The sequence below is a fragment of the Haliotis rubra genome, unplaced genomic scaffold (assembly GCF_003918875.1).
Source record: "Haliotis rubra isolate DU_JTF1 unplaced genomic scaffold, ASM391887v1 Scf104, whole genome shotgun sequence".
Classification (NCBI taxonomy): Eukaryota; Metazoa; Mollusca; class Gastropoda; order Lepetellida; family Haliotidae; genus Haliotis; species Haliotis rubra.
In genome coordinates this window covers 111,431-134,003 of record NW_025764937.1, presented here as the reverse complement: position 1 = coordinate 134,003, position 22,573 = coordinate 111,431, and the positions used below count along the sequence as shown (strand labels likewise).

Genomic DNA, 22,573 nt, shown 5'->3' with positions numbered 1-22,573 from the left:
ACACTCCCTTCTCCTACAACACTTTACATACATTACCTCCTACAACACTTTACATCACTCTCCTACAACACTTACATACATTACTCTCCTACAACACTTCTTACATACATTACTTCTCCTACAACACTTACATACATCACTCCTCCCTCAACACAATACATTACTCCTCCACAACACTTTACATACATCACTCCTCCTTCAACACTTACATACATCACTCTCCTACAACACTTACATACATCACTCCTTCAACACTTACATACATTACTTCCTCCTTCAACACTTACATACATTACTCCTCCTACAACACTTATATTACTCCTCTTCAACACTTACATACATTACTCTCCTTCAACACTTTACATTACATTACTCTCCTTCAACACTTCCTACATACATTACTCCTCCTTCAACACTTACATACATCACTTCCTCTCCATCAACACTTACATACATTACTCTCCTTCTTCAACACTTACATACATTACTCTCCTTCAACACTTACATACATTACTCTCTACAACACTCCTACATACATTACTCCTCCTACAACACTTCTACATACATTCCTCCTACAACACTTACACATTCATCACTCTCCTCTCTTCACAACACTTACATCACATCACTTCTCCTCTACAACACTTACATACATTACTCACTCTTCTTCAACACTTACATTACATTCCTTCCTCCTTCAACACTTACATACATCACTCCTCCCCACAACACTTTACATACATCACTCTCCTCCTCAACACTTACATACATACTCCTCCTCTACAACACTTACATACTTTACTCTCCTACAACACTTACATACATTACTCTCCCTTACAACACTCTTACATACATCATTCTCTCCTACACTTACATACATCTACCTCCCTACAACACTTTTATATACATTACTTCCTCCTTCAACACTTTACATACATCACTCCCTCCTTCAACACTTGTATACATTACTCCTCCTACAACACTTTACATACATTACTCCCTCCTACAACACTTATATACATCACTCTCCTACAACACTTACATACATCACTCTCCTCCAACACTTATATACATCACTCCCTCCCACAACACTTACATACATTACTCTCCTCCTACAACACTTACATACATTACTTCTCCTTCAACACTTACATTCATCACTCCCTCCTTCAACACTTACATACATACACTCCTCCTAACAACACTTTACATACATTACTCATCCTCCTACAACACTTACATACATCACTCCTCCTTCAACACTTACATACATTACATTACTCTCCTTCAACACTTACATACACACACTCTCTAACACAACACTTACATACATTACTCTCCTACAACAACTTCTTACATACATTACTCTCCTTCAACACTTACATTCATCACTCCTCCTTCAACACTTACATACATACATCACTCTCCTTCAACACTTATACATTACATCACTCTCCTTCAACACTTACATACACTCACTCTCCTTCAACACTTTATACATTACTCTCCTTCAACACTTACATACATTACTCCTCCTACAACACTTTACATACATACATCTCTCTCCTACAACACTTTACATACATCACTCTCCTTCAACACTTACATACATCACTCTCCTTCAACACTTTACATACATTACCTCTCCCTACAACACTTCTACATACATCACTCCTCCTTCAACACTTACATACATCACTCTCTCTCCTTCAACACTTACATACATGACTCCTCCCTACAACACTTACATACATCACACTCTCCTTTCAACACTTACATACATTACTCTCCTACAACACTTACATACATCACTCTCCTTCAACACTTTACATACATCACTCTCCTTCAACACTTACATACATTACTCTCCCTACAACACTTTACATACATCACTCTCCTACAACACTTACATACATTACTCCTCCTACAACACTTACATACATACTACTCTCCTACAACACTTACATACATCACTCCTCCTACAACACTTACATACATTTATCCTCTCCTACAACACTTTACATACATCACTCTCCTACAACACTTACATACATTACTATCCTTCAACACTTCACATTACATTACTCTCCTTCAACACTTACATACATCACTCTCCTTCAACACTTACATACATTACTCTCCTACAACACTTACATACATCACTCTCCTTCAACACTTACATACATCACTCTCCTTCAACACTTACATACATTACTCTCCTTCAACACTTACATACATACACTCCTCCTACAACACTTACATACATCACTCTCCTTCAACACTTTACATACATCACTCTCCTACAACACTTTACATACATCACTCTCCTTCAACACTTACATACATTACTCTCCTACAACACTTACATACATCACTCTCCTTCAACACTTACATACATTACTATCCTTACAACACTTACATACATTACTCTCCTACAACACTTACATACATTACTCTCCTACAACACTTACATACATTACTTCTCCTTCAACAATACTTACATCAACACTTCACTCTCCTTCAACACTTTATACATACATCACTCTCCTTCAACACTTACATTACATCACTCCTCCTTCAACACTTTATACATCACTTCCTCCTCTACAACACTTACATACATCACTCTCCTACAACACTTACATACATCACTCTCCTACAACACTTACATACATCACTCTCCTCCTTCAACACTTACATACATTACTCCTCCTACAACACTTACATACATTATTACTCTCCTTCAACACTTACATTCATACTACTCTCTTCAACACTTACATACATCACTCTCCTTCAACACTTACATTCATCACCTCCTACAACACATACATACATCACTCTCCTTCAACACTAAGCATACACATTACCTCCTACAACACTTACATACATCACTCTCCTACTACAACACTTACATACATTACTCCTCCTTCAACACTTACATTCATCACTCTCCTACAACACTTACATACATCACTCTCCTTCAACACTTACATACATTACTCTCCTTCAACACTTACATACATCACTCTCCTACAACACTTACATACATTACTCTCCTTCAACACTTACATTCATCACTCTCCTACAACACTTACATACATCACTCTCCTTCAACACTTACATACATTACTCCTCCTACAACACTTACATACATCACTCTCCTTCAACACTTACATACATCACTCTCCTTCAACACTTACATACATCACTCTCCTACAACACTTACATTCATCACTCTCCTTCAACACTTACATACATTACTCTCCTACAACACTTACATACATCACTCTCCTTCAACACTTACATACATCACTCTCCTTCAACACTTACATACATTACTCTCCTACAACACTTACATACATCACTCTCCTACAACACTTACATACATTACTCTCCTTCAACACTTACATACATTACTCTCCTTCAACACTTACATTCATCACTCTCCTTCAACACTTACATACATTACTCTCCTTCAACACTTATATACATTACTCTCCTTCAACACATACATCACTCTCCTTCAACACTTACATACATTACTCTCCTTCAACACTTGCCCACATGAATGACCTCCAAAACGTACCTACAACGCTCTCCTGTAAAGTTATACACTTGATGTTTTGTTTCGTCCGGAGCAAAGCAGTTGTTACTTACATCTACACTAATTATGCCTCACACAATCTGAACACGTTATCTTAAAATATTTCAGGTAGTCAATTACACCAGCTCAAACAACCTACTTGCATTGGTGAAGTCGTTGAGAGGCGAGCAGGTGAGTTGCCTAGAGATACGCATGATGCGTCTGTCATTGTGTCGGTGGCGACAATACGTTGAGGAGCGTCTCACAATCATAGAGAACGTTAAAGCATACTCTGATACGCAAGGCTTGGAAGCCTTGACAACTTATGGGGCAGTGTGGTCGCCTAGTGGTTAAGGCGTTTGCTCGTCCGACCGAAGCTTCCAGGCACTGTGTAGCACTGGATAAAGTTGTCAAGTGAGTGAGTGAGTTTAGTTTAACGCCGCTTTTGGCAATATTCCAGCAATATCACGGCGGGGGACACCAGAAAAGGGCTTTACACATTGAACCCATGTGGAGAATCGAACCCGGGTCCTCGGCGTAACCAGCGAACTCTTAACCACTAAGCTACCCTGCCGTCCCGCATCATAACGAACAGTAGACGTCCCACATCATAACGAACAGTATGGTTTCAGGCCGGGGCTTACTTCGGTGCCTCCCTGTGTACGGTAGATGTTAATGGAGACGACTTCGACGACCTGCTGGTCGGGGCTCCGTACTTCACCGACAGCAACGACGGCAGTGATCACAAGAAGAAAATCTACATGGATGAAGGGCGGGTGTTTGTCTACCTGAACCTCCTCAATGACAACAGACAGGCAAGACAAAACCCACAACTCTCCAAATCTTAGTTCATACGATCGATATGAAAAAGTTCTAATTTTCACCAAGAATTCAGGGTACAAAAAATATTTTGCTTTCTTGTCCTTATGACTTCTCTACATAGTCACCATCCCGAGCTACACATTTCTGCCACCGTTTCTTGACCTTGTGCAGACCGGCTGAATAGAAGTCCCCTGATTTCATGCACCTTGGCCTTTTTCGGAGGTGGTGATGAGGCATGTTTCCACTCTTTACTCTAAGCGAGGAACCCAGCGTGCTGACACTTTGGACATGTGCAGCTGGTTATGAATGATGTCCAATGCACTGCCATAACTCCAGTCGGTCTCATGCATAGCCATGTGTAGTGTTACACGGTGATCTTCCAGATCCAGCGCCTCGACTTTGTTCACGGTGTCCATATCATAAGTAAGTGAGGGGCGTCCACTTCATGGCTCATCTGCGGGGGACATGTGACCGGTTTGGAAATTCCTTTTCCATCTCACAACAGTATCATAGGATGGGCTATCATCACCATAAACAGATTTCATCTCATCGTTAATTTGTCGTGTAGTGCAGCCCTTCAATTGCAAGAACTTAATTACACTGCGCGCCTCAATCTTCTCCAAACCTGGGGATTGGTGTGTACGATCAACTAGCACAAGACTGAATATAGTGAAGTAGATGGTTCTTGGTCCATTAAATCGATAAGGATAACTGATGGTGCAGTCAAAATTGTATCCTGATTGCTCAGTAACTTCTTGGTGATAATTGGAACATTTTGATACCCCCTCGTATATCTTTCTATGGCTACAGGACATGTGAAAGTGTCCTGCTTACGTGTGCGAGCATGTTGCATGTACCCCACCCTATTTCCTGAAGAAACCCAGTCAGTTTAGCGTTGTTATGTTCTCTGTAGAGTACACGAGAGAGCATTCCACTTAAAGACGTGTTGAAGAACATGCATCTGTACTGATGAAAGAAACAGTTGACTTACCGTTGGCCATTATTTTCTCAGCGGCTTCTATTCGTTTATGCGTTTCACAGCGGGTCTTGACACAGAGCTCGGTTCTCAAGGGGAAGAATGAACACGGAGCCAGATTTGGAACTTCCATCAGTAACCTTGGAGACATCAACGGTGATGGTTATGCAGGTGAGATTGGGATTCAGATCATAGTGGCCATCGACTCATCAAAGGTGATGCAGAAAGACATTAGTTAGGAAATGCCATCAGCAGACCTGGAGACATCAACGGTGACGGTCATACAGGTTACCTGGGGAATGACATTGGTACCTTTGGGGACATCATTATTGATGGTAATATAGATGAGTTTGGAAAGGAGAGTTTGAGACTACCATTAGTTTTCTTGGAGACGTCAACGGGAGTGACACTGTTTCCTTGAATACGTCTTAAGATATGTGCCGTTACTGTCGTAAATGCTGAATATGCATTAGTAACCCTACCACAGTTACCTACTAATGATGGCCGTCAGGGGAGATAGTAGCTCAGACTCTCCACTTGCTTGGTCCGTCCAAGGATGCTAAGTCAAGCAGTGAGGGGTCGGACGACCGTGACTCCTAACTAACCACATTATATTCATTTACTGGCACACATACATTAAAAAATATACTCACATAGGTTCTATACTCACATAGGTTTACTCTGTCTCAGTCCATCTCTCTACTACAAGTTCACCAACAGACAGGGTAGGCTCGTACCACACGGGGAAACTGAGTGTCGTGGACTTTTAGGGATGCAGTTTTACCTTATAACATTACCATCTTCCAGATGTTGCTGTTGGAGCGCCATACGAGGATGAAGGACGCGGGGCGGTATACATCTACCACGGAGGGGAAGGAGGGGTGAACGCCGAGGCCATGCAGAGAATAGGAGGCCGCGACATCAATGACACGGAGACAGTGACGTCTTTTGGCTGGAGCATCTCCAAACCTGCCGACGTGGACAGGAATGGCTACCCCGGTACGACCCCCGCACTCAACAGACACACGCTCTGTTTTTCTCATGTTAAATATAAGATCGGATAATGTCCAAAGTGCGCCATGCGTCTGTGAGTAGACTCTTTTTCGTTGTAGTTATGTGGCCTGAAAATCTCAATACACTGTGGATGCTCCTTTTTTGATCCTTTGATCTCCACCTGTTTTGATCCTTTGATTTCCACCTGTTTTGATCCTTTGTCTGGCAGCATTCTTTCAGTTTCACCAATGTCGTTCATATCAACGGTTTACGACCATGATTACTCCGGGATTCCCCCCTTCATGAAACAATTCCACAACAATAAAACTGAAACACTGTTCAGACCGAAATAACTGACCAAGCTGCCCTTTGCAGATATCGCTGTCGGGGCGTACCTCTCGGATTCTGCAGTCATTCTCAGAACGAGGCCCATAGTTGACCTCCACGCCAACGTCACGACTGACCCCCAGCTGATCATCAAGGACAGGTCTAATTGTCCGGCGGGGACTAACACCGACAGATGTTTCCTGTTGAGGATCTGCTTCCACTACACTGGAGTCAGCCTACCTTCCAGCCTCAGTAAGGCTCTACGTCATTGTTGTTGTCTTTGCTTTTCTGAATTCTTGTATTTAATTTTTAAAACCCAAACTACAGTCCAACCGTGACGTATCGGACATACGGTTGTTTTAGGGTGAAACCTTGTTCACTGCCTATTCCTTCTTTAGGCATTGTTTTTTTTTATCATTTTATTACCTACGAGGGTGAAAATATCGGGGTTCTTATTTTTCATACGATTCCCTATACCAGGGCAAAATATCACTTTATCATGGAGACGTGACGTCATGAACAATGCTTTGACGTCACGTTTCTTCTGTAACATTGCGATCTACATGAGGCGACGGCGGGTAGCCAGCCTATGTTTGCAAGCAGATATGGATATATTTTCCTCCATTTGACGACTTCGGTAATAAACAAAATATTATAAGAGTACCCATGTTATAATATGTATTTTTTATTGTATCAACCGCTGATTTAATAATCTATAAGGTTCCTTCATTTTCGACATGACGGTGTTAAATTGAAGGTGCATAGTGTAACAACTAAACAACATGGATATGTGTCATACAATCAATCCCTTTTGCTGTAACGTTACACAACATGGATATGTGTCATACAATCAATCCCATTTGCTGTAACGCTATACAACATGGATATGTGTCATACAATCACCCAAGCTGTAACGCTACACAACATGGATATGTGTCATACAATCAATCCCTTTTGCTGGAACGCTACACAACATGGATATGTGTCATAAAATCAATCCCTTTTGCTGTAACGCGACACAACATGGATAAGTGTCATACAATCAATCCCTTTTGCTGTAACGCTACACAACATGGATATGTGTCATACAATCAATCCCTTTTGCTGTACCGCTACACAACATGGATATGTGTCATACAATCAATCCCTTTTGCTGTAACGGTATACAACATGGATATGTGTCATACAATCAATCCCTTTTGCTGTAACGCTACACAAGATGGGTATGTGTCATACAATCAATCCCTTTGCTGTAACGCTACACAACATGGATATGTGTCATACAATCAATCCCTTTTGCTGTAACGCTAAACAACATGGGTATGTGTCATACAATCAATCCCTTTTGCTGTAACGCTATACAACATGGATATGTGTCATACAATCAATCCCTTTTGCTGTAACGCTATACAACATGGATATGTGTCATACAATCAATCCCTTTTGCTGTAACGCTACACAAGATGGGTATGTGTCATACAATCAATCCCTTTTGCTGTAACGCTACACAACATGGATATGTGTCATACAATCAATCCCTTTTGCTGTAACGCTATACAACATGGATATGTGTCATACAATCAATCCCTTTTGCTGTAACGCTACACAAATGGGTATGTGTCATACAATCAATCCCTTTTGCTGTAACGCTACACAACATGGATATGTGTCATACAATCAATCCCTTTTGCTGTAACGCTAAACAACATGGATATGTGTCATACAATCAATCCCTTTTGCTGTAACGCTACACAACATGGATATGTGTCATACAATCAATCCCTTTTGCTGTAACGCTATACAACATGGATATGTGTCATAGAATCAATCCCTTTTGCTGTAACGCTACAGAACATGGATATGTGTCATACAATCAATCCCTTTTGCTGTAACGCTACACAACATGGATATGTGTCATACAATCAATCCCTTTTGCTGTAACGCCACACAACATGGATATGTGTCATACAATCAATCCCTTTTGCTGTAACGCTATACAACATGGATATGTGTCATACAATCAATCCCTTTTGCTGTAACGCTACACAACATGGGTATGTGTCATACAATCAATCCCTTTTGCTGTAACGCTATACAACATGGATATGTGTCATACAATCAATCCCTTTTGCTGTAACGCTACACAACACGGATATGTGTCATACAATCAATCCCTTTTGCTGTAACGCTATACAACATGGATATGTGTCATACAATCAATCCCTTTTGCTGTAACGCTACACAACACGGATATGTGTCATACAATCAATCCCTTTTGCTGTAACGCTACACAACATGGATATGTGTCATACAATCAATCCCTTTTGCTGTAACGCTATACAACATGGATATGTGTCATACAATCAATCCCTTTTGCTGTAACGCTACGAAACATGGATATTTGTCATACAATCAATCCCTTTTGCTGTAACGCTATACAACATGGATATGTGTCATACAATCAATCCCTTTTGCTGTAACGCTACACAACATGGGTATGTGTCATACAATCAATCCCTTTTGCTGTAACGCTACACAACATGGATATGTGTCATACAATCAATCCCTTTTGCTGTAACGCTACACAACATGGATATGTGTCATACAATCAATCCCTTTTGCTGTAACGCTACACAACATGGATATGTGTCATACAATCAATCCCTTTTGCTGTAACGCTATACAACATGGATATGCGTCATACAATCAATCCCTTTTGCTGTAACGCTACACAACATGGATATTTGTCATACAATCAATCCCTTTTGCTGTAACGCTATACAACATGGATATGTGTCATACAATCAATCCCTTTTGCTGTAACGCTACACAACATGGATATGTGTCATAGAATCAATCCCTTTTGCTGTAACGCTACACAACATGGGTATGTGTCATACAATCAATCCCTTTTGCTGTAACGCTACACAACATGGGTATGTGTCATACAATCAATCCCCTTTGCTGTAACGCTATACAACATGGATATGTGTCATACAATCAATCCCTTTTGCTGTAACGCTACACAACATGGGTATGTGTCATACAATCAATCCCTTTTGCTGTAACGCTACACAACATGGATATGTGTCATACAATCAAACCCCTTTTGCTGTAACGCTACACAACATGGATATGTGTCATACAATCAATCCCTTTTGCTGTAACGCTACACAACATGGATATGTGTCATACAATCAATCCATTTTGCTGTAACGCTAAACAACATGGATATGTGTCATACAATCACCTAAGCTGTAACTCTATACAACATGTTTATCTGTCACACACCCCTATGCCGTAACACCATACAACACGTGTGTTACAGTATTTGACTACGTACTCTCGGTGGATACATACAAAGGAAATGGACAAAAGCGTATACTCATGAACTCCACACAGGGCTACGTCGACTCCATATCTGATGTAATAACTGCTAACAGCCAAACAGGGGCGTGCCGGGAGTTTCAAGCCATCAGTGTAAATGTAAGATAAGCACTGCATATATACAGTACAGCCGGAAATTATTGAGAATTTAAAGATTGTAAAAATTTTTTATTTTGTTCACTCATTACCCACGTATTAAATGTGAATATTAGCATAAATTAACTCCAGATTCAAAGGCAGGTGAACAGTTAGTATTTTGTCAGGTCACCATGGGCAGAAATGCAGGCTTCAATGCGGCGCCGCATACTACTGATCAAAGAAGTGAGAAAGTCGTGGTCCATGCTGTCCCAATATCGGACCACCTCTTCTTTCATTTCAGCAATATTAATAGCATTATCACCAATATAATTATTAATAATCATTTATGTATGAATCTTTGTAGGATCGAGCAGATAAGGATCCGTTCACTGTGGTCCGTGTGGAGGCCACGTACCAACTCCCACAACCGGCGGATCCCAACTCCGACATCCAGCCGGTCACCAACAAGTCACGACCCGACAAACTCATCAAGGATGTGAGTGGTTAATAGCTGAGGTTATCTCCTCCTTACAAACTACATACTACATTTCCAGAACATCTTTCGGTATTTGTTCAATTGCATGATTAATCATGACGAAACAATAGCTTTTCAAGAAGAAACAAAATTTAGACTTAAGTCTGTGAAAAAAATCAAGTTTAAACTTTTCGTTTATTTCTATTGAACGTCATCCTTTTCACAATCCACTATCTTGTCCGATGCCAGTACATGTATTTCCTTACCCGTGAAGATCCTGGTTAGAATTGATCTTCAGCAACTCATGCCAAGAGGCGACTAATGGGATCGGGTGGTCAGGCTCGCTGACTTGGTTGACACATGCCATCGTGTCCCAATTGCGTAGATCGATGCTCAAGGTCACTGGATTGTCTGGTCCAGACTCGATTATTTACAGACCGCCGCCATATAGCTGGAATATTGCTGAGAGCGGCATTAAACAAGAATTCTACCATGACTTCGGGAAATACTTGATTGTGATTGGTTGATTAAAGTCAGTGTGACACAGTGTGTATTTTTTTTAAATCTTAATAACACGGGTATGGTAGAATAGAGATAAACATACTGTGTTGGAAAATCAGAGGTGCATAACGAAATTGTAATAGCTCTATTTTTTTAATTTAAAACCTCACACTACGCGTTCGGTTTTAAATCAAATTTAGAGCTATTATAATTTTGTTATATACCTCTGCCACATGTTTATCTCCTAAATAAACGAAACGTGTATTTCCTAACGAAATATCTATTCAAAATACCGTTTGTCCATGTCAGGATGTCAACATATAACAAATGATGAAGCAAATATCCTCAGTCAAATTTTCGTCAGACACTTTTGTCCTCGAAAGACTACCAACAAAACACGGGAACACGAGTTGAACCTTATCCCTCAATTGCATGTCAGTAGAGTAGCAATGGGTAACATGGACGATGTCCTGTCGCTTGTGAAAATCGATAAAGGATATTCAGTAAAAATTATTTATGTGATGACTAGAAAACATGTCATTATTTCAGACTTGCTTGAAATGTTCCCCTGACAACCAGCTTCTTCACTGCCGTGATTTGATAAGTTACTGCCTTGAAGATTGTTCAAACCTCACAAAGACAGTAGATGGAAACCAAATTATGTGCCTATTTCTGTATAAAGTATCAACACATTCTGTAGATTGGGATCTCCCTGTTGGTATTCTTCTTGAAGGTTCAAGTCGATGACAGTGAAATCTTTCCTATATATATTCTAACCTTACATTTACGCTTGATTACTGCCTTCTTGTAAGTTTGTATGGTGAAGCTTTCATGATTCAATGCTTCAAGTGACTAGTGACATTTCGATTGCTTCAGGTGGCCTTTCAACTTGAGTGTGGTGAAGACAACCAGTGTTGGTCTGACCTTGTCGTTGACCTGGAGGCGAGCATCGATAACGCGGATGGGGCCGTTATTAGGGAAGATATAAACAAGGATGTCGTTATCAACGCGACAAACGGCCTGGTGCTGAACGTGGCTGTCAGGAACGACATGGAAACCGCATTCGCCACAGTAGTATATGTCACGTGGTCTGGGACTGTTTCGATGCAGACGACAGAGTCATCTTCTCAACAACCTGTCGTCTGCGACGGAGACGCCGAGGAAATCGGGGTATTCCGAAATCGGCTGAAATGTGACGTTCTCCTTCCAGTGTATTCCAAGGAGATGTTTGCCTTTCAAGTCTTCTTCACGGCAGATGATATCAGGACTGATATGTCCCCGCTAGAATTTAACGTCTTTGTTCAAACCGGAAGTAACGAGACGACACCGGATGATAACAAAGCCAATCTAACTACTCGCGTCTGGATCGATGCTCAAACAGGAATCATTGGGTAATTATACACACTACCTTGTTTCGAAATGGATCGATACTGATCGATATGTATTTTACGATCCGTAAAGATCTTGATTAGAATTGGTCTTCAGCAACCCATGCTTGTCATGAAAGGCGACTGACGGGATCCGGTGGGCAGGCCCGCTGACCTGGTTCACACATGTTGTATCCCAGTTGAGTAGATAGATGTTCATGATGATAATCACTGGATTGTCTGATCCAGACTCGATTATTTTCAGACGCCTGCCATATACCTGGAATGTTGCTGAGTGCGTCGATAAAGAACAAACAAACCAAATCATATTTATTTCTCCAAAGCATATCACCACGAAACGCAGACAAAATGTACACATTTTGGCTTTTATCACCATTTTTAATCGACTCAAATAGAAACACATATCTATGCATGAGATATGACAGTCACTTTAATGCACTGCAGAAAGTCAGATCCCGACCAAGTTCTGGTACGGATGGATAAACTGGACAAAACCAAGGTTACTATCGGGCACAAATACGTCATCAAGAACGCTGGTCCTAGTTTCTTGCCGTACACACGTGTCTCCGTCAACCTTCCATACTTCAACCAGAAGAAGGAGGCGCTAGTGGAGGCAGCAGACATCAGGGTAAGGACTCTATGTGAGATGTGCTGCTCTGCCTGATGAATGTAAGAAGTATGAGATATAAGAAATGTGTGTATCTCAGGGTAATGACACGATGTGAGGTGTGCTGTTCTGCCTGATGAATGTAAGGTGAGTGAGTGACACACATTGGAAGCCCATTTTCTGGTGTCCCCCGCTCTGATATTGCTGGATTATTGCTAAAAGCGGCGAAAACTAAACTCACTCGCTCACTCACTATCACTTCCGGCTCCATTGTCTTTCTCCTTGTCAAAACAAGGCCTGTAAATCTATCCACACTCATATGGTCCCCGCAGATCCTACATGAAGACGGAACAAGCGTCGGCTGTCAGCGATACATAAAAAGTAAAGGCATCGCGCAGAGTTCCACCACATCAACAACATCAACGACAACGTCGACTGAACCAGTGGAGACAACGACTGCTTTCTTACCCGTCCTGCCTCCTTCCAAATTAAAGGAGCGCAAAACAAGAGACATCGCAAAAAACATCCTGGACATGGTAGGTTGAGGGTCAGAGGGGGAGACTGAAAATTGGTTTTGGTTTGGTTTTGACGAGTTGGGGGTTTTTTTTCGTTGTTTTAGTTGGGCTTGGGGGTTCGGTTTTGTATTTTTTGGATTTCTTCGTAATCGCTTCATGCTGGGGGAGACAAACCGTGTAATCCCATTTGTATTCAAAATATATCTCTTGTCTCCTCGGAAAATACTGCATGTATAGCAATCCAGAGTTAAACCTGAGGAAACATTTTCTTTTGTCAGTATATTCTGGATTTTGTTATAGTTAATAAAGTCATAAACATTGCATAGTTCTGCCCATTATGTAATAAACTACTGGAGGTGGGTCTCTTTCAAATCTTATCTTATCTTTGAAACCAAAAAGTAATGTTTTTACCGTATTTGCACCATTTAAAACAAAGGAGGGTTATTAGGTCCCAAATCCTTTTCTTACCAATATGTGTTTTCATAAATTACTCATTCAAACTGTTGCACAATGGTTGGACTGTTGGATGGAGGTGAAATTGACATAATCATAGTTAACAACAGTTCCTCTATAGGTAAGTAACATAACAAACCCCTTATATTTGCTTTATTGTCCTTCAGTCAAGATAAGATTCAGGTGATATATTTTGCCGTTATGATCACGTACGTTTAGTAACTACCTGGTGTTATCATTAAATGTATGGTTCAGTTTTCTTCCTGGCTTCTGATGGAGGCTGCTACTGAAGTCGCTGTGGTTGTCTGGTTCACAGGACTGTGCTGACTTCAAGTGTGTTGAGTACACGTGTCCTCTGCATCATCTGAGCCCGGGGAGTAGCGCCATCGTCAACATCACCGTCTGGATCCCAGGAAGCAACCTGCCCTTTTATGATGTGGGTAACTTCGCGCTCAAATTTGGACCCGTGAAAGTCCGGGTTAGAATTGATCTTCAGTAACACATGCTTGTCGTAAGAGGGGACTAACGGGATCGGGTGGTCAGGCTAGCTGACCTGGTTGACACGTCATCGTATCCCAACTGCGTAGATCGATGCCCATGCTGTTGATCACTGGATGGTCTGGTCCAGTCTCGATTATTTACAAACCGCCGCCATATAGCTGGAATATTGCTGAGTGCAGCGTTAAACAACAAACCAGCCAACCAACCATATGCTATTACGGGTATATAACTATTGATGAAACTTCGTGTCACTGCGGATGTGACGAAGCATGTGTAAATGTAGATGTAATAACGAACGCATTCAGCTGCATGCAATTCCGGTTGTAACAAACGACTAGTTGCTCCGGATGTAACGATCTGCGTTTTCTTGCAATGAAAGTGATAGGTGCAAAACGTGTTCGTTTGTTTTGGATCCAGCGGGTTGACTTCCTGAGGTACTACACTGAAGCCACCGTGATCCAACCTGACCACCCCCTGCTCTACCCCTGGGGACAGGCTGTCGAGACGAAGGTAAGAGGGGGACATCCCGCCCGGTCCTCCTGTGCACATCCCTTACATAACATCGACTGAAACCAATCATGTCGGTATCTACAACAGGTCTTATACGTCGGTAGCAGGATACGCTATGGTGGTGTCCAACGCTATGGTGGTGCGCACTCTTGAGAAAGTGGGGGCGCACACTTCATTTCCACGAGAGTTTCAATGATGGTCATTTAATAAACTTTCAGGACAGGGAAAGGAGGGGAGGGGAGAGGTGTGTCGGATTTCTTGCCAGGAACACAGCCCTTCTGACACTGAGGTTAATGCCGAAGTCTGCAGGGAGTGTTCGGGGAGTCTACATATTCCCGAAACGTTTTTTGTGGGTTCGACTGGCCAGCGCTTCCAGTGAGAAGTTTTGTTCACTGTCTGGGATGCGTGTAAAGGGGGCTACAAAGGCAATGAGCTGATGATGAGCCTTACCAGCCTGACTGTGCCAGGATCACCCACTCCCTCTTTTCTACATTTATGTATTTTAATCTGTTAATATCAACCATCATCATTATCATCATGTGTCATGATCTGACACAACCCAACTAAACCTTCCCTTGATTACAGATAATGACGCCAATCTACCCCGAAAATCCACCCGGCAAGGTCAACATCTGGATCATCATCGGCAGCGTCCTTGCCGCCATCGTCATCCTCATCATAATCTTCATCGTGCTGTGGAAGGTACATTGCCTGGCCTGAAAATTATTCAACGTTGTAGTTGTCTGGTCTGCGAATTGTTAAACGTTGTAGTTGTCGGGACAGTAAATTGTTCAACGTTGTAGTTGACGGGACCGTCAATTGTTCAACATTGTAGTTGTCTTGTCTGTAAATTGTTCAACATTGTAGTTGTCTGGTCTGTATATTGTTCAACATTGTAGTTGTCTGGTCTGTAAATTGTTCAACGTTGAAGTTGTCTGGTCTGTATATTATTCAACATTATAGTTGTCTGGCCTGTATATTGTTCAACATTGTAGTTGTCTGGCCTGTATATTGTTCAACCTTGTAGTTGTCTTGTCTGTAATTTGTTCAACGTTGTAGTTGTCTGGTCTGTAAATTGTTCAACATTATAGTTGTCAGGTCTGTAAATTGTTCAACATTATAGTTGTCTGGTCTGTAAATTGTTCAACATTATAGTTGTCTGGCCTGTAAATTGTTCAAAATTGTAGTTGTCTGCTCTGTATGTTGTTCAACGTTGTAGTTGTCTTGTCTGTAAATTGTTCAACATTATAGTTGTCAGGTATGTATATTGTTCAGCATTGTAGTTGTCTGGCCTGTATATTGTTCAACATTGTAGTTGTCTGGTCTGTAAATTAATCAACATTATAGTTGTCTGGCCTGTAAATAGATCAACATTGTAGTTGTCTTGTCTGTATATTGTTGAACGTTGTAGCTGTCTTGTCTGTAAATTGTTCAACATTGTAGTTGTCAGGTATGTATATTGATCAACATTGTAGTTGTCTGGCCTGTACATTGTTCAACATTGTAGTTGTCTGGTCTGTAAATTGTTCAACATTGTGGTTGTCTGGTCTGTATATTATTCAACATTATAGTTGTCTGGCCTGTATATTGTTCAACATTATAGTTGTCTGGTTTGTAAATTGTTCGACATTGTAGTTGTCTGGTATGTAAATTGTTCAACATTGTAGTTGTCTGGTCTGTATATTATTCAACATTATAGTTGTCTGGCCTGTATATTGTTCAACATTATAGTTGTCTGGTCTGTAAATTGTTCAAAGTTGTAGTTGTCTGGTCTGTAAATTGTTCAACATTGTAGTTGTCTGGTCTGTAAATTGTTCAACATTGTAGTTGTCTGGACTGTAAATTTTTCAACATTGCAGATCTCTGGTCTGTATATTGTTCAACGTTGCAGTTGTCTTGTCTGTAAATTGTTCAACATTGTAGTTGTGTGGTCTGTATATTGTTCAACATTATAGTTGTCTGGCCAGTATATTATTCAACATTATAGTTGTCTGGTCTGTATATTGTTCAACGTTGTAGTTGTCTTGTCTGTAAATTGTTCAACATTGTAGTTGTCTGGCCCCTATATTCTTCAACATTGTAGTTGTCTGGTCTGTAAATTGTTCAACATTGTAGTTGTCTGGTCTGTATATTATTCAACATTATAGTTGTCTGGCCTGTATATTGTTCAACATTATAGTTGTCTGGTCTGTAAATTGTTCAAAGTTGTAGTTGTCTGGTCTGTAAATTGTTCATCGTTGTAGTTGTCTGGTCTGTAAATTGTTCAACGTTATAGTTGTCTGTTGTGTAAAGTGTTCAACGTTGTAGTTGTCTGGTCTGTAAATTGTTCAACATTATAGTTGTCTGGCCTGTATATTGTACAACGTTGTAGTTGTCTGGTCTGTAAATTGTTCAACATTGTAGTTGTGTGGTCTGTAAATTGTTCAACATTGTAGTTGTGTGGCCTGTATATTGTTCAACATTATAGTTGTCTGGTATGTAAATTGTTCAACGTTGTAGTTGTGTGATCTGTAAATTGTTCAACATTAAAGTTGTCTGGCCTGTATATTGTACAACATTATAGTTGTCTGCTCTGTAAATTGTTCAACGTTGTAGTTGACTGGTCTGTAAATTGTTCAACGTTGTAGTTGACGGGACCGTAAATTGTTCAGCGTTGTAGTTGTCAGGACCGTAATTTGTTCAACATTGTATTTGTCTGGCCCGTATATTGTTCAATGTTGTAGTTGTCTGGCCTGTAAATTGTTCAACAGTATAGTTGTCTGGTCTGTAAATTGTTCAACGTCGTAGTTGTTTTGTCTGTAAATTTTTCAACATTGTAGTTGTATGTCTGTAAATTGTTCAACATTGTGGTTGTCTGGTCTGTAAATTGTTCAACATTGTGGTTGTCTTGTCTGTAAATTGTTCAACATTGTAGTTGTCTGTCTGTAAATTGTTCTACATTGTAGTTGTCAGGTATATATATATTGTTCAACATTGTGGTTGTCTGGTCTCTAAATTGTTCAACGTTGTGGTTGTCTGGTCTCTATATTATTCAACATTGTGGTTGTCTGTATATGTATATTGTTCAACATTATAGTTCTCTCGTCTGTAAATTGTTCAACATTGTAGTTGTCTGGTCTGTAAACTGTTGAACATTATAGTTGTCTGGCCTCTTAATAGTTCAACATTGTAGTTGTCTTGTCTGTATATTGTTCAACGTTGTAGTTGTCTTGTCTGTAAAATGTTCAACATTGTAGTTGTCAGGTCTGTATATTGTTCAATGTTGTAGTTGTCTGGTCTGTAAATTGTTCAACATTATAGTTGTCTGGTCTGTAAATTGTTCAACGTCGTAGCTGTTTTGTCTGTAAATTTTTCAACATTGTAGTTGTCTGGTCTGTAAATTGCTCAACGTTGTAGTTGACGGGACCGTAAATTGTTCAACATTGTAGTTGTCTGGACTGTAAATTGTTCAACGTTGTGGTTGTCTGGTCTGTAAATTGTTCAACGTTGTAGTTGTCTGGTCTGTAAATTGTTCAACGTTGTAGTTGACGGGACCGTAAATTGTTCAGCGTTGTAGTTGTCAGGACCGTAATTTGTTCAACATTGTATTTGTCTGGCCCGTATATTGTTCAATGTTGTAGTTGTCTGGCCTGTAAATTGTTCAACAGTATAGTTGTCTGGTCTGTAAATTGTTCAACGTCGTAGTTGTTTTGTCTGTAAATTTTTCAACATTGTAGTTGTATGTCTGTAAATTGTTCAACATTGTAGTTGTCTGGTCTGTAAATTGTTCAACATTGTAGTTGTCTTGTCTGTAAATTGTTCAACATTGTAGTTGTCTGTCTGTAAATTGTTCTACATTGTAGTTGTCAGGTATATATATTGTTCAACATTGTAGTTGTCTGGTCTCTAAATTGTTCAACGTTGTAGTTGTCTGGTCTCTATATTATTCAACATTGTAGTTGTCTGTGCCTGTATATTGTTCAACATTATAGTTCTCTCGTCTGTAAATTGTTCAACATTGTAGTTGTCTGGTCTGTAAACTGTTGAACATTATAGTTGTCTGGCCTCTTAATAGTTCAACATTGTAGTTGTCTTGTCTGTATATTGTTCAACGTTGTAGTTGTCTTGTCTGTAAAATGTTCAACATTGTAGTTGTCAGGTCTGTATATTGTTCAATGTTGTAGTTGTCTGGTCTGTAAATTGTTCAACATTATAGTTGTCTGGTCTGTAAATTGTTCAACGTCGTAGCTGTTTTGTCTGTAAATTTTTCAACATTGTAGTTGTCTGGTCTGTAAATTGCTCAACGTTGTAGTTGACGGGACCGTAAATTGTTCAACATTGTAGTTGTCTGGACTGTAAATTGTTCAACGTTGTGGTTGTCTGGTCTGTAAATTGTTCAACGTTGTAGTTGTCTGGTCTGTAAATTGTTCAACGTTGTAGTTGACGGGACCGTAAATTGTTCAGCGTTGTAATTGTCTGGACCGTAATTTGTTCAACATTGTATTTGTCTAGCCTGTATATTGTTCAATGTTGTAGTTGTCTGGTCTGTAAATTGTTCAACATTGTAGTTGTCTGGTGTCTAAATTGTTCAACGTTGTAGTTGTCTTGTCTGTAAATTGTTTAACATTGTAGTTGTCTGTCTGTAAATTGTTCAACATTGTAGTTGTCTGGTCTGTAAATTGTTCAACGTTGTAGTTGTCTGGTCTGTAAATTGTTCAACGTTGTAGTTGTCTTGTCTGTAAATTGTTTAACATTGAAGTTGTCTGTCTGTAAATTGTTCAACATCATAGTTGTCTGGTCTGTAAATTGTTCAACGTTGTAGTTGTCTGGTCTGTAAATTGTTCAACATTATAGTTGTATGGCCTGTAAATTGTTCAACATTGCAGTTGTCTGGTCTGTAAATTTTTCAACGTTGTAGTTGTCTTATCTGTAAATTGTTCAACGTTGAATTTGTCTGGTGTCTAAATTGTTCAACGTTGTAGTTGTCTTGTCTGTAAATTGTTTAACATTGTAGTTGTCTGTCTGTAAATTGTTCAACATTGTAGTTGTCTGGTCTGTAAATTGTTCAACGTTGTAGTTGTCTGGTCTGTAAATTGTTCAACATTATAGTTGTCTGGCCTGTAAATTGTTCAACATTGCATTTGTCTTGTCTGTAAATTGTTCAACGTTGTAGTTGTCTTGTCTGTAAATTGTTCAACGTTGTAGTTGACGGGACCTTAAAGTGTTAAACGTTGTAGTTGTCTGGAATGTAAATTATCCAGCGTATGTCGCATTTTAGACTCACCAACCGCAATAACATGATATTCAACTGTAACAGACAACCAACCATTCGTACCATATTTCGTATCATATTGAATGAAACTGGATTTTAATCTTAGCTTGAAAAGACAAACATGAACTACCTTTAAGTCCATATTTATCGACTTCATTTCATGTGATTGTCCCTTAAAACCCTATAAACTAACAATGTGTTTCCAGTGCGGCTTTTTCAAGAGGGAGAAAAAAGGCAAGGTGCAGAAATGGAAGCGAGAGAGCGGTTACTACGGGAGAAACCAATCACGTGCTCCACGAAACAGCAAAGCCCCAGAAGACGCCAAAGAGAGTCCAGAAGAGTCCAACGAAACCCCCATGGAGTCGGCCAAAGATGAAAAGGGAGCCATGTCATCATAGAGAACAATGGATATTTAAAAAAATATTTTCTTTAAAATAATGGAAAGCAAAAACTTTGTCTAGGTTTTTACACTTAATATCTTATGTCCAGCAAAAAATGTTGCAATGAAAGAAAATGTTTAGTCTCTCCTCGTAAAGAAGAAAATGTTAAAAAGCAACAAAATATTGTACTAAAGAAAACGTCCCTAAACCTATTCATGGTGTACTCAAATGCTCAAAAAAGAAAAGAATGTAACAAAAGCTAAAATATTCTTATAAGAAATATGCAATCCTCACTAAACCTATTTAGGGTGTACACAATATGAATAACTGAAATGTTCAATTTCTCCTTGTAACAATGTAAAAAACTAAATATTCTTCTAAAAAACGTCCTCACTAAACCTATTCAGTGTGGACACAGTGTGATTGACATAATGAGGAGTTCAAGAGACAGTGGAAGCAATTTACGACTTCGCTTACTTATATATGCTTGTAAATCCCACCTTTGCATATGGCTAAACAGTTATTGTAAACATTTGAATCATTCTGTACCAACACACATTTCCACAATGAATCCACGTAAATGCATATCTAACATAAGTTTCCATAAATTTCGACATTTACATACTGATCTAAAGATCATGTATTCACAGACTGGACGTCTCCCCTTTAATAAATAAAAATATCATTTACTATATGTACATTATATCTGTATAGGGAGTATTTACAACATATGTTGCTACAAATAATGTCACTGATTAAATATTTGGTATTAGCTATGTAAATAAAGCAAATACTTTCGTTTTACCGTTTGTTCTTGTGCAGTAAATAATCAAGGGTCTAGTACAGTCAGCCCATGATGACCGTCATGTGATGCCGCATCAAAACTACCAGCGTCGGATAATCCCCGGATATAGATTAACAAACCTCTTCAGCGTTGTCAGCTACAACAGCAACGTCGTTACTGATGTCTAACATCGTCACTAAAAGTATTCAGACTAGTATTCACAAACAAGTAGTGCACATACACAGAGTGAGCGAGTTTAGTTTTACGCCGCTTTTAGCAATATTCCAGCAATATCACGTCGGGGGACACCGGAAATGGGCTTCAAACATTGAACCCAGGGTACACAGAACCCGGTTTACGGCGTGACGAGCGAACGCTTTAACCACTAGGCTACCCCACCGCCCCCTCATACACAGAAACCATTACGACTAGTATTCACAAACAAGCAAGTCAAAACATTGATTACACAACAGTCTCGTTTCCAGTTGACTGGGTTTCGTCCTATTGCGCAACATAGTACAATAACCAGTCCAGAATGTTTAGACCAATTCATTCAACTGGATACATAAATATTAATCAGTTTTATTTGATACATCTAATCACTTGTATATTGAAACACTACGCTCCTTCTAATCCTTACAGACACGTCCTACAGTGTGCTCTGTCGTACAGCGTGCTCTGACAGACGGAAATCTGGAAATCGTGGAAATCCCAAAACGAGGCTCTTCCGCTACAAAAGTTTGGCGGTCTGGTACGGTCTTGATATTATATCAATCATATTGTGCGTTACAAAACTACACTGAATAAGCACCAAGAAAACACATAACAAGTGTCCCTAGTGAGCCAGATGAATTGTGAATTATTTTACGACCTCATCAAACTGGGCCAGTCTGTGACGTCTTAGTTAAGGTCATGCTGCCTACACCTCGCCATAAAAAATAGAAATACGATGTTATTAAAGTTTGGAATTGGAATTCAGTGTAACCATTGTTGTTTGTGGTGTCTCTTCTCACTTTTACACGAGAGTATTCGGATCGGC

General features: G+C 39.8%; 1 protein-coding gene across 1 annotated transcript in view; it reads left to right on the top strand.

Moving 5' to 3' along the window:
* Positions 1 to 20,839, top strand: part of LOC124274015 (integrin alpha-3-like) — a 41,049-nt gene extending 20,210 nt beyond the window's left edge. Inside the window, exons 8-21 of the mRNA XM_046709349.1 lie at positions 3,716 to 3,778; positions 4,219 to 4,401; positions 5,450 to 5,555; positions 6,192 to 6,383; positions 6,753 to 6,956; positions 10,033 to 10,190; positions 10,534 to 10,665; positions 12,022 to 12,536; positions 12,978 to 13,161; positions 13,473 to 13,676; positions 14,425 to 14,544; positions 15,027 to 15,119; positions 15,705 to 15,821; positions 20,577 to 20,839. Of these exons, the coding sequence (XP_046565305.1) occupies positions 3,716 to 3,778; positions 4,219 to 4,401; positions 5,450 to 5,555; positions 6,192 to 6,383; positions 6,753 to 6,956; positions 10,033 to 10,190; positions 10,534 to 10,665; positions 12,022 to 12,536; positions 12,978 to 13,161; positions 13,473 to 13,676; positions 14,425 to 14,544; positions 15,027 to 15,119; positions 15,705 to 15,821; positions 20,577 to 20,768 (2,463 nt within the window). The 3' untranslated portion in view covers positions 20,769 to 20,839. The remainder of the gene's footprint in view (positions 1 to 3,715; positions 3,779 to 4,218; positions 4,402 to 5,449; positions 5,556 to 6,191; positions 6,384 to 6,752; positions 6,957 to 10,032; positions 10,191 to 10,533; positions 10,666 to 12,021; positions 12,537 to 12,977; positions 13,162 to 13,472; positions 13,677 to 14,424; positions 14,545 to 15,026; positions 15,120 to 15,704; positions 15,822 to 20,576) is intronic.
* The last annotated feature ends 1,734 nt before the right edge of the window (positions 20,840 to 22,573 follow it).